General features: G+C 35.8%; 1 protein-coding gene across 8 annotated transcripts in view; it reads left to right on the forward strand.

The window, feature by feature from the left end:
* Positions 1–13792, forward strand: part of ATRX (ATRX, chromatin remodeler) — a 325591-nt gene that overhangs the window by 134348 nt on the left and 177451 nt on the right. For all 8 annotated transcript variants that reach the window (XM_003800455.3, XM_023519447.1, XM_023519446.1 and 5 more), the window contains 2 exons: positions 6706–6839; positions 7706–7882. In XM_003800455.3, coding sequence (XP_003800503.1) covers positions 6706–6839; positions 7706–7882 — 311 coding nt within the window. The remainder of the gene's footprint in view (positions 1–6705; positions 6840–7705; positions 7883–13792) is intronic.

Raw genomic sequence — 13792 nt, forward strand, 5'->3', positions numbered from 1 at the left:
GGCCATTTTTTGGTTGCAGCCATCATTGTTGTTTGGCGGGCCTGGGCTGGGGATTCGAACCCGCCACCTTAGGTGTATGTGGCTGGCACCTTAGCCGCTTTAGCCACAGGCGCCGAGCCAACATCTATTTTTAAAATATGAGTTCTTGCTCTTGCTCAGGCTGGTCTGGAATGTCTGAGCTCAAGCAATCCACCCGCCTTGGCTTCCCAGAGTGCTAGGATTATAGGTGTGAGCCACCAGGCTCAGCCTTGAGGGTTCTTAATTTATATAGTTTAGGCTTGGTGCCTGTAGCTCAGTGGCTCGGGCGCCAGCCACATACACTGGAGCTGGTGGGTTCAAATCCAGCCTGAGCCTGCCAAACAACAATGAGAACTACCAAAAATAGGCGGGCATTGTGGCAGGCACCTGTAGTTCCAGCTACTTGGGAGGCCTGAGGCAAGAGAATTGCTTAAGCTGAAGAGTTGGAGGTTGCTGTGAGCTGTGATGCCATCGCAGTCTACCCAGGGCGACAGCTTGAGACTCTGTCTCAAAATTAAAAAAAAAAAAAATTCATATAGTTTTTATTTTTCTATTTCTAAGACTTTTTAAAAATATCATTTGATATTAATTTTTCTGTTACCATAACAAAAAATAAAACTTTCATTAGCTACTTTTCATTAACTATGAATATGTAACTAAAAAAATGTTTTAAATCATTGCTTTTTGGTTATTTGGTGATTTCATTTTTTCCCATGAATTTTGCTATTTTGGGGTATAGATTATTATGCTTTGGTCACATTTTTTGAATAGAAAACTTAAGATACTAATTTTGAATTTATGAATTTAAATATATACTAATATAAATGTTAAGAAATTCATAATAATTCTGCAAAATTTTTTTAAATTCTTACCTCTTAAGTACATGACATTTATTAAAATGAAGCCTCATAATCCTACTGTGGGCCTGCATGCATATTTGAGGCCTGTTTTGCTCTTCTCTGTTATCAGGTATTGAGAAAAATTTGCATCCTTTTTTTTTTTTGCTCATCAGCTTTTGTTAGTGTTTGGATATTTAGTGTGTGGCCCCAAACAACTCTTCTTCTAGTATATGTTAGAATAGAAAAAAGGTTGGACACTTCTGCGGGCTTAGATAGTTAACTTTGTATGTCTAAAGAGCATGTATTTAAAAATGTGATCATATTTAAAATTATGCTAATTAAGTATTCTATTGTGATACACAAAAATTTGTGTAAAAAAATTTGTGCAATTTAACACAAACTTTATGTCCAACCTGTAGATAGAAACAAATTTTAAACAATTATTTATCACCTTGTATATGGTTATCCAGTATTTAGGCCCTTCAGAAAATATATTTTTTTTAGCAAGTTTCTTCAAACCTATTTTCAGAATCTCTTAAAAGATAAAATAGTACCTGTAGTGAAGTTTAGAGATATAACAGGATGGACTCAAAATATTTAGAACTATTTTTTGAATCTTAAAATCAAAGTCTGAATTCTTTCATTTATAAATACATAAATTTGAAATCAGTGAAATATAGATATCTTTTTAAAAGGGACTATAATGTATTTTCCCTTTTGGGTGGCTCCTATGGCTCAGTGGGTAGAGTGCCAGCCCCATATACTAAGGGTGGCGGGTTCAAACCCAGCCCCTGCCAAACCACAACAAATAGCCGGGTGCTGTGGCTGGCACCTATAGTCCCAGCTACTCTGGAGGCTAATGCAAGAGAATCGTCTAAGCCCAGGAATTGGAGGTTGTTGTGAGCTGTGTCACACCATGGCACTCTACCAAGGGCAATAAAGTGAGACTCTGTCTCTACAAAAAAAAAAAAAAAAAAGTTACTGTAATGTATTTTCCCAAAACCTCATTTGCCTAGAAGTGTTAATGAGTAGAGGCTAGCGAGCACTGGCATAGTAAAATTTATAGCAGATTGATATTTAGGATTTTAGGTTCTACTCCTAGCTGTGCCATTAACTAACTTTGTTTCTTTCGCAGAGTCATTTCACTCTTTAAGCATGTTTCCTCATCTGTAAAATGACAGAGGTAGACTCTAAGATCCTTGTAGCTCTAGCATTTTATGTTCGCTTCCTTTCTCCTCACCCTCCCCTCCCTTCCCCTCCTCCCTCCCTCCCTCCCTCCCTTCCTTCCTTCCTTACTTTTTTTTGTTTCCCCAATTTACTTATTTGTCTTGCTTTGTTAGGCTCATTTCTTACTATTATTATTATTTCTGCTTTCTTTCTATTACACATGAAAGTGTAATAAGGCTTATCTTAGTGTTCATTATGTGATTTAGAAGACTTAGTTTATGTGGGGTCCTATTATTTATTCTCTCATGTACCAGTTCCAATCATTGTTTGTTTGTGGGTTTTTACTCTCCTTCCCATATTGTTTTGCTTTACTTCCTTTTCCCTTCCCTCTCTTTCAGGAAAATGGAGGAATGGCTTCATTTCTTCTGGTTCTGCCCAGGTTTTCTGCCACAAAAGTGGCACAGTCTGTGCCTCTAATGCTTCTGATAGAGTCATGACTGTTTTGGATGCCATACTTGCCCCAAGATGCAATATTGAGCATTAAGATTCTAGGGACAATACCTTGTTGCTTATATGACTTTCCCAGAAACATCCTGGAAAGCATCAAGAATGGAAACTTCAGAGAAGTTTCCTAGAACAGAATCAAATAGGGATTATGACTATACATCTATCACATGCATATAGCATGGGTCCAGCTGAGGTCTCCAAAATGATGCTTTGCCATCCTCTGCTGGTTCTCAAGTGATATCCTTGAATCTCTGTGGTCCATGACTCCAGAGTTAAGATGTTGAAGTTTTCCTTTAAAGCATATCACAGCAGGCTTTATAGATGGAACACGTTTCACCTCAGCATGCTTACTGACTACTCAAGATGAAGGTCAGCCTCAGCCCTTAGGTCCTTTAACTTAAGTTTGTAGGTTATGCTATAGACTAGGATTTTAGGATAAGGGGGACAGGCTTATTGATGTATTGGACCTTGATCAATTGGTAATAATTTATGCAAGATGATTCAGTTTATTCTTTTTAGGGTTTAATTTACATAGCTTTAGGGTCTTCTATGGTCAGATGGTGTTAGAGGGCAAAAATAAAACATCTTAGCCAGGTAAAGCTGGAGAGGGTAAAATCCATCATGCTATATGTAACTTGTGATTTGGAGACCATTGTCTGAAGTTTGTAATTTTTGTGCTTCTAAATTGACCATGTTTGTTCTATATAATATGCTATATAATATGGTCTTACTGGAAGTTGTTGATAAATTGTAATTCTTCAGTTTGTGGATCTGATTTCATTTTTTATGATTTTTCTATGATTTGTTAGTTGATATATAATTTTATGTTAGGTACATCATATTTCTTTGTTTCATGGCAATCTAAAAGTTGAGAATGAATTAGATACGTTTACATATTTTGACCTGTTAGTAGACATATTAAGAGTCTAGCATTTGGCTCAGCGCCTGTGACTCAAGTGGCTAAGGCGCCAGCCACGTATACCCAAGGTGGCGTGTTTGAATCCAGCCTGGGCCCGCCAAACAACGATGACGGCTGCAACCAAAAAAATAGCCAGGCGTTGTAGCGGGCGCCTGTGGTCCCAGCTACTTGGGAGGCAGAGGCAGAAGACTCGCTTGAGCCCAGTTGGAGGTTGCTGTGAGCTGAGATGCCACGGCACTCTACCCAGGGGGACAGCTTGAGGCTCCTGTCTCCAAAAAAAAAAAGAGTCTAGCATTTAAAAGGAAAAAAAAATGTGGTTTCTTACAGTTAATAACCAAATCTTTATAGCTAATAATAGAATTTTCAGACTTTTTTTGAACTTATAAACACAAACTTTGATCAGATTGTTGAATTAACTTTTATGACAGCTAGAATAGGAGTTTTTGTTGGCTGTTTATTGTTCAACCTACATGATGATAAATTATCTCCTTATAACTGCAGTTTAACTGTTTTCTACTTCTAATATCCAATGCTTCACATATTTTATACACACCTACATTTTCACTACAAAATTTATTGTGCATATTAGTTCGAAGAAGTTTTCATGGTCCATAAGAAATGACAAAAGTAAAGGTGATTTTAATATAGATGAGTAGGAAAAAAACCTTCAATGCTATGCCACCCAGAAAGTTGATGCTGATATTTTATTTTAGTCTTCTAGTCTTTTTTTATAAATATTAAAGGTTTAGAATTTTTATTCGAAATAGAATTATGTTGTGCCTAATGGTTTATAAATTACTTTTTCACCTAATAAATATTTTCTTTGTTAGTAAATCCTTTTTAGAATATAATTTTAAAGTATGTTCTACCTCTTTATCTTATGGATAGTCATGTGATAATACTCCATTTAATCATTTTCTGATATTGAATGTTTAAATTTTTTCTTATTCTTTGCTGTTACAGACAACATTGCAATAAATATCCATGAGATAAATGAAAAGATGATTTTATAGAGATTTTTCCAGAAAGATACTTTTTTTTTATTGTTGGGGATTCATTAAGGGTACAAAGAACCAGGTTACATTGATTGCATCTGTTAGGTAAAGTCCCCCTTATAATTGTGTCCTGTCCCCAAAAGGTATGTCACACACTGTGACCCCACCACCACCATCCCCTTCCTTTTCTCTGCTGTTCCCTTCCCCCACCCCCTACTTCCTTTTCTCTTTCTTTTCTCCCCTTACCCCACCCCCAAGGACTTCCTTTTATTCTGAAACTGTTTGCTAATTTTGGGAGGATATGTTGTAAATATTTTTTTTATAAAAATGAGGAAAGTAAATGGTATTTGGGTTAATTTTTTTTTCTTGGCAAAATGAAAAGTTGGCAACCTTATATTAGTCCCCATTTTTAAAAAGTTTACTGTGGGCAAACCATTTATCTAAAAGGAGAAAAGCGTTTAGTTCAATTTTAGTAAGATTTAATTTGGGGTGATCTAATCTTCACTTCATTAAAATACAAATCAGGGCAGAAAACCTCAGAAATTCAAACCTTCCTGTGCCTGCCTTTAGCAAATGGTGATTTTCTGCATTGTCTAGGTATTTCTGATTCATCTATTTAAGGGAGAAATCATCAAGAGGCCTATACTAAGCATTTATGGAAGTGATCATCTATTTGCTTTAGTCTATTTAGGTGCCTTTGCTATGTATCTTTTAATGTAAATAGTAATGAACAATTACCTATCAAAATTAATGAGGAATCAACATGTATTAACATCTGCTACTATTGAATTCTTCATTAAAATGTGTGTAGATGCTAAGAAATGTAAAGAGGGTTTTCAAATTCAGAAATAACAAAGGTTCCCTAATCCCAGCTATAAGTTTTTGACTGAGCTAGAAAGTTAGTCTTGATTGCATGCAGAGAGTATGTTTATCCCATACTGTGTAGCTCATGGCTAGCTGACAGAAGCACTCCATCTTCTTTTTGAACCTTTCTCAAAAGTATTCCTTTGTTACTTTGATCTATGAAATTATATCAAAGTGACACCCAGACTTATCAAAACACGTTTCTTGCACAAAAAGTGTATTTCTTTTATCTTACATTTTCAGATATATTTGAATGCAAATGGGGAAATATTCTAGGAATATATTTTATTTTAACATGATATTAATAAAAGAATTATTTTTTCAAGCTTCTAATAATTGATTTTTCCATTAGCAAATTGATATTTGTGGAGCATTCTGAGAAATTTTGGTGTGAGTGAGGCCACTGCACTGTATTTTTTCTAAAAGAAAAAGCTCATGTATGGTATATTGTATTTTTTTACTGTGTGTAATTAATAGCACTCATGTCCCTTCTCTGCCCTAGCTTGAATATTTTTATAAGTTCCTGATTGCTTCAAGAAAGCATATTTGGTATATGCTTTCATCTGGTTAATAGAATTTGTAAAGTAAATTGAAATTAGTGTCGGCTCGGCGCCTATAGCTCAACTGGCTAAGGTGCCAGCCACGTACAACTAAGGTGGCAGGTTCGAATCCCCAGCCCGGACCCACCAAAACAACAATGACAGCTGCAACCAAAAAATAGCCGGGTGTTGTGGCGGGCGCCTGTGGTCCCAGCTACTTGGGAGGCGGAGGCAGGAGACTCGCTTGAGCCCAGGAGTTGGAGGTTGCTGTGAGCTGTAATGCCACAGCACTCTACCCAGGGAGACAGCTTGAGGCTCTGTCTCAAAAAAAAAAAAAAAAAGAAATTAGGGTCCAACAATATTCTCTAGTTTGAAGTGCTGTTTCATAATATAATGGTTTATGACACACTGATTTTTCAAGAGTATATTTTGCTGTTGAATAAAATCTCTCATGTGTAATTTTGTCTTGGAAAGCCATTTGTCCAAGTAACTTAATTTGCTGTGGTTCACATGTCAGACGTTGTAGCTGTTGGATGACGGCAGTAAAACAAATACAGGATTGAAAGATTATCTAGCATCAAATTATAATTGGCCAAAATAGTCAACAGAAAATGTCCTTCAGATTTCTCAATATATTGTGGGATTGTATAGAATTGAGAAATGATGAACACAAAGAACATTTTCAAAAATTTTTATTTATAGCTTAGATTAAAACATTTTGCTAACCTTTTATTTATAATATAAAATCTATTGGCACATTTATTTCTATTGTGATTCAGAGAATTCTGTTTTTGTTTTTAATCTGATTAATTTCACCCCCAAATATATGTTTTTTTAATTGTTTTTGTCTTCTTAAGAATTGCCAAAAAGATGCTTTTAGAAGAAATTAAAGCCAATCTTTCTTCTGATGAGGATGGATCCTCAGATGATGAACCAGAAGAAGGGAAAAAAAGAATTGGAAAACAAAATGAAGAAAACCCAGCAGCTGAGGGTAAGTTCCCCCAAAGAGAAGATGTTAATATGATTCCTTTACCAGTTCAGTCTTTGAAAAATGTCTGACCAAGAAACCTTTTAATATGTGCATTTAGAATTTATTAAAAATTGTTTAACACTGGCTCAGGGCCTATAGCACAATGGTTACGGCACTGGCCACGTACACCAGGGCTGGTGGGTTCGAACCTGGCCCAGGCTAGCTAACCAACAGTGACAACTGCAACAAAATAATAGCCAGGTGTTGTGGTGGCCGCCTGTAGTCCCAGCTACTTGGTGGGCTGAGGCAAGAGAATCACTTGAGCCTAAGAGTTTCAGGTTTCTGTGACCTTGTGATGCCATGTCACTCTACCAAGGGTGACAGTGAGACTCTGTCTCAAAAAAAAAAATTATTTAACACTTTATTACCATGACTCCTTTTGAGAATCTTGTAATAATTGTGGAAGTAATTTTACTCCAATTTTGTCAGTTATTGCCAATAAACAGATAATTTTTAAAGAAAAATATTTTATTACTTATAAAAATTCTATGAATGTGTATTGGTGATATTTGGTCAATATTTAATAATAGTTAATATATCAAGTCTCGTGTAAGTTACTTGGCATCACCAGTGATATCAAGGTATGTGCACAGCTTTGATCTTTCTCATAAATCATGATAATTGTCAACAGAAAATACAGTTTTCTGGGTGGCGCCTGTGGCTCAATTGGTAGGGCACCAGCCCCATATACCGAGGTTGATGGGTTCAAACCCGGCCTTGGCCAAAAACTGCAAAAAAAAAAAAAAAGGTAGAAAATACAGTTTTCTAAAGCATTTTAAAGGAAAAAATGAAGAGAAGGGTTTTATTGATTTATTTTCTTTATTTAGATGCAAAAAGTCAAGTTAATTTTGAATCAGATTCAGATTCTGAAGAATCTAAGAAGCCAAGATACAGACATAGGCTTTTGAGGCACAAACTGACTGTGAGTGATGGAGAATCTGGAGAAGAAAAAAAGACAAAGTCTAAAGAGCATAAAGAAGCCAAAGGCCGAAATAGAAGGAAGGGTAAGACATTTTAATTCTGAATGTAAGGAATATACTGGTTTTATAAACTAATTATAGTAATAAAATGGAGGTATATTTGCTCAAACAATTGACCATCTGTATTAAGTGACTATCAGTGTACTAGGAACAACTATTCTCTTACAGGAGAGCGAAATAAAGAATTTAGAGTGGGCCAGGAACTATGGTTCATGTGTGTAATCTCAGCATTGTGGAAAACTAAGGTATGAGGATTTTTTGAAGTCAGGAGTTCCAGACCAGCCTGGGCAACATAATGAGACCTTGTCTCTACAAAGAAATTAGTTGCACTTGTAGTCCTAATTACTAAGGAGGCCAAAGTAGTAGGATCCCTCATGCCTAGAAAGTCAACGTTACCGTGCACTATGTTCAAATACCACATGCTAGCCTGGGCAATAGAATGAGACTCTGTCTCAAAACAAACACTTCTAGAATGGGAAGATAACACAAAAACCTAAGTGGACACGAAAAAAAAATTTTTTTGAGACAGAGCCTCAAGCTGTCGCCCTGAGTAGAATGCTGTGACATCACAGCTCACAGCAACCTCCAACTCCTGGGCTTAAGTGATTCTCTTGCCTCAGCCTCCCAAGTAGCTGGGACTACAGGCGCCCACCACAACACCCAGCCATTTTTTGGTTGTAGTTGTCATAGTTGTTTGGCAGACCCGGGCTTGATTTGAACCTGCCAGCCCTGGTGTATGTGGCTGGTGCTTTAGCTGCTTGAGCTACAGGCGCCAAGTCAACATGAAAAATATTTTTAACCTTTAGTAGTAGTCATACACATTTAGATTATAAAGACAAATGTGACTATAAATAAAATATAACTTATAGGTTATGTAGAAAACATAAGATTCCATACAACTGCAAGAAATGTGTGTTTTCCTGTGGAAAAGCAGTAGATGCAGTTAATTTGGGTAGATTTAAGCAAGTTTATTTGTAAGACTTGACTTACATGTAGTCAGATTAAATTTTATTTCATTAAAAGTAGGAATCCTTTATGCATTGAGAGGGCTTTCATGTTTCTAGTGTCATGGTGAACATTGAGGATACAAAAATGTATAAGATGATCATTGTTTGGTACAGTGGTTTTCAACCTGGCTACACATGTGAATCAGTTGGGAAGTTTTAAAACACGTATGACTGGGCTTCATCCCAAGCTGATTATATCATAATAAATTGTTATGGGACCTAGGTATCCAGATGTTTTAAAAACATCTCAGTGATTCTGGTATTTAAATAACTTTGGTAGTCAGAATTATTTACATTTATATTATAAAATGTAATAATTTATAAAAAATATTTACATTTATATTATAAAATTACTGGGTTAGTCAGAGTTATTTACATTTATATTATAAAAAATTATAGCACTGTGAAGGGCAAATTATGTAACAGGAATTATATAGTGTGGCACAAAGGAGGATTTCTTTAGCTTCTTGAGGAATAAGGGATATTCTTAGAGAAGCCTTCATTAAAAGGAAAGGTTTCACCAAGAAAATCAAATTGGAAATGAGGAGCAGGTAGATGTATTATGAAGATTTATAATATAGACAGGGCAAAATGATTTATAAGCCTGTATAAAATGTTTGGCATGTGGTGAAGGGGATGGATACACTTAAAATGGCATAAACTAGACTATAGGTAAGAGTGAGGAAAGGAACTATAGGAGATGAGGCCAGGCCTGTAAGACAAGAGACCAGATTTTGGAGACCCTTGTAAGCCTATGTTTCTCAGAATGGAGTCCTTGGTAGTATACCAAGGGGTACCTCTCTTTATAGGGTCTATCTATTTGATCTGCGATTTGGGGAAGAACTTTTTTACATCAAATAATCATATACTGGGCAAAATAATTGTTTTCCCAAGAATTTTGGGTAACAAAATTCAAATTTTTTCTTGCTTTTTTGGGGACAGATTCTAAAGACTATACATGCTATCCATCCCCTGAAGGCAGATGAACTGTTCTTTGCCACTAGGAATAGGAAAGCATTTTTAGATGTGTTTCAGAAGTACAGTAGGCTCTGTTTGAAGCCTGGAGAATCATTGAAAAGTTATTTTTTAATTATTTAAATTTTTTTAACTTTTTATTTTTTTTTAGAGACAGAGTCTTACTTTGTCACCCTCGGTAGAGTGCTGTAACATCACAGCTCACAGCAACATCCAGCTCTTGGACTTAGGTGATTCTTTTGCCTCAGTCTCCCAAGTAGCTGGGACTACAGGCACCCGCCATGATGCCTGGCTGTTTTCTTGTTGCAGTTTGGCCAGGGCTGGTGCTTGAACCCACCACCCTTGGTATATGGGGCTGGTGCCCTACTCAATGAGCCACAGGCGCTGCCCCATTGAAAAGTTTTTATTGTTATTATATTTATTTTTAAACTTTAACAGATATATTGAGATATAACTCATAAACCATGCAGTTTACCCATTCACAGTGTACAATGTAATAGTTTTTAGTATTTTCCCAGAGGAATGCCACCACTTTTTTTGTGAGACAGTGTCTTTCTCTTTTGCCCAGTATGGAGTGCAGTGGCACAATCAGAGCTGACTGTAACCTCAACATCCTAGGCTTAAGCAATCCTCCCACCTCAGCCTCTCAAGGAGCTGGGACTACAGGTGCCTGCCACCATACCCAGCTAATTATTTTTCATACTTCTTTTTTTTTTTTTTTATTGTTGGGGATTCATTGAGGGTAACCAGCTAATTTTTAAACAATTATTTTTGTAGAAAATAGGGTCTCACTGTGTTGCCCAGGCTGGTTTGGAACTCCTGGTCTCAAGCAGTCCTCCTATGTCGGCATCCCAAGGTACTGGGATTATACGTGGGAGCCACCTCACATGGCCACCATCACTTAAAAAAAAAATCCTTTTATTTGAAATATTCTGCACATAAAAAGAAGTGCACATATTATAAGTACAGCTTAGTGAACACACAAAGAGGACATCCTGATCAAGGAATAGGATGTTTATTACTACTACCCAATAATACCAAACTCAGTGTGACCACATTTTTCCCTGTCAAAAAGCTTTAATCAAAGATATAATGTGATCGGGCGGTGCCTGTGGCTCAAGTGAGTAGGGCGCTGGCCCCATATGCTGGAGGTGGCAGGATCAAAACCAGCCCTGGCCAAAAACTACTATATCTATATCTATATCTATCTATCTTATCTATCTATATGATGTGATCATATTAGTTGCTTTTTATTCAGAGAGACTGAAAGGATGAAATCTGTTTGGAAGATATTGGTAGAGTTGATGCCAAGTGGGGTTATTGGAGAAGAGAAAGGTTGACTGGTTCATTCAGGAGGTAGAATTACTAGGTCTTCTTAAATGATAGAAAGGGAAAAGTCTAGGATGATTGTCAGGTTTTTAGAGTTGTCGCGGTATATGTATAATACCACAAAAATAGTTAAGGTTGTTCATCAGAGCTGTCAGATTTTGAAACTGGAGTTCTAAAGAATGAATCTTTGAATACTACACATGTATTGGGCTTTTGAGAAAGAGTTCTCGATTAAAGAGGTGGAGGAATTCCTTCTCTCCACACATGCAGTTAATGTGTCATGGACATTTTCATATTTATAAATAAATAATAGTCTGTCATTTTTTGAATATTTAAATTTCTTTACAGCATAATTAAAAGCCCATCTTATAGATTCTATAAATAAACGTAATAATTTTATAGTTTATATGTAACAAAATATATTCGTGTTCATCTTCAACTAAAGCAGTGATGTTGATATTGCCTCTAAGACTCAGCTCAATATATAGATAATTACATCTGAGATTTTATTAAAACCCAAGTTTTCTGTGACCTGCTTTTCTACTGCCTACTTCTGTGGATAATTTATTACCCATGTACTTCTGTGTTATTTGTATAGGACAGAATAAACTCCTAAAATCCCATCATATTTATGTTTCTAACATGGATTCTGGTCATAGTGATTGATAGTACCTTTGAAATTACATGATTTTCAGGTTTTATAAACTAGTGTCCTCATATTGTTTGGAAACTTGAATTAGGAGATGGGGAAAAAATCAAAAGAGAATACCTTATTTATTAAATCTAATTATTAAGTTAAAATTAAATTGAAATGCATTAAAGAGGTATAAGAACAAAGTATTTAATTTTCTCCTAAATTGGAAAAAATTTATAAAATATTTTTAGTGACAATTTTGAAACTTTAAATATTACTTTTATATTATGTGATATTAATGTTATTCTTTTTAAAGATTGTTTTATTAAATCATAGCTATGTACAGTAATGCAATCACAGGGTACAGTGTGGTGTTTTCATATACATTTTGAAATACTTGCATCAAAGTGGTTAACATAACCTTCATGTCATTTTCTTAGTTATTGAGTTAAGACATTCATACTCTGCCTTTAGAAAGATTCACTTATACCCTTGTAGGATAAACCATAGAGGTTACTCCTCCAAACACCCTCCCTCCACCCATCCCCTTCACTCCCCTCTCCCTTCCCCATCCCCATATTCTAAGGCTATAATTAGGTTATAACATTCCTATGAAAGCTATAAATTAGTTTCAAAATAGGGCTGTGTACATTTTGAGATACTTTTTCTTCCACTCTTGAGATATTTCGCTAAGAAGAACATTTTCCAGTTCCATCCATGTAAACATGAAGGAAGTAAAGTCTCCATCTTTCTTTAGGGCTGCATAATATTCTATGGTGTACATATACCACAACTTATTAATCCATTTGTGGGTCGATGGGCACTTGGGATTCTTCCATGACCTAGCAATTGTGAATTGAACTGAAATAAAGATTCTGATATAAATATCTTTGTTGTAATGTGATTTTTGGTCTTTTGGATATATGCCTAATAAAGGAATTGTAGGATCAAATGGCAGGTCTATTTTTATTTATCTAAGTGTTCTCCAGATGTCTTTCCAAAAACAATGAATTATTTCCATTCTCACCAGCAGTGTAGAAGTGTTCCCTTTTCTCCGCATCCACGCCAACATCTCTGATTTTGAGATTTTGTCATATGAGCTAATCTTACTGGAGTTAGGTGATATCTCAGAGTAGTTTTGATTTGCATTTCTCTGATGATAAAGGATGGTGAGCATTTTTTCATATATTTGTAGACCATGCACCTATCTTCTTTAGAGAAATTTCTTTTCAAGTCCCTTGCCCACCCTGAGATGGGATCACTTGTCTTTTTCTTGCTAATACGTTTGAGTTCTCTATGGATTCTGGATATTAAACCTTTGTCTGAGACATAACCAGCAAATGTCTTCTCCTATTCTGAGGGCTGTCTACCCGCTTTATTTACTGTGTTCTTAGCTGTGCAGAAGCTTTTTTGTTTGATTAGGTCCCAGTAGTGTATTTTTGACATTGCTTCAATTGCCTTTATGAGGGTCCTCATAAAATTTTCGCCCAGGCTGATTTCTTCAAGTGTTTTCCTACCCTTTCTTCTAGTATTTTTATAGTTTCATGTCTTAAGTTTAAATCTTTAATCCAGTGAGAGTCTATCTTAGTTAATGGTGAAAGGTATGGGTCTAGTTTTAGTCTTCTACAGGTCGCCAGCCAGTTAACCCAACACCATTTCTTAAATAGGGAATCTTTTCCCCACTCAATGTTTTTAATTGGCTTGTCAAAGATCAGGTAATGGTAGGTACCTGGATTCATCTCTTGGCTCTCTTTTCTGTTCCATACATCTACCTCTCTGTTTTTGTTCCAGTACTATGCTGTTTTAATCACTATAGATTTATAGTATAGTCTGAGGTCTGGTAATGTAATTCCTCCTGCTTTGTATTTATTTTTAAGTAATGTCTTTGCAATTCGAGGTTTTTTCTGATTCCATATAAAATAAGTATCATTTTTTCTGGATCTTTAAAATATGACAGTGGAGCTTTAATGGGGATTGCATTAAAATTAT

The sequence above is a fragment of the Otolemur garnettii genome, unplaced genomic scaffold, assembly GCF_000181295.1.
Source record: "Otolemur garnettii isolate 467f Iridium unplaced genomic scaffold, OtoGar3 scaffold00175, whole genome shotgun sequence".
Taxonomy (NCBI): Eukaryota; Metazoa; Chordata; class Mammalia; order Primates; family Galagidae; genus Otolemur; species Otolemur garnettii.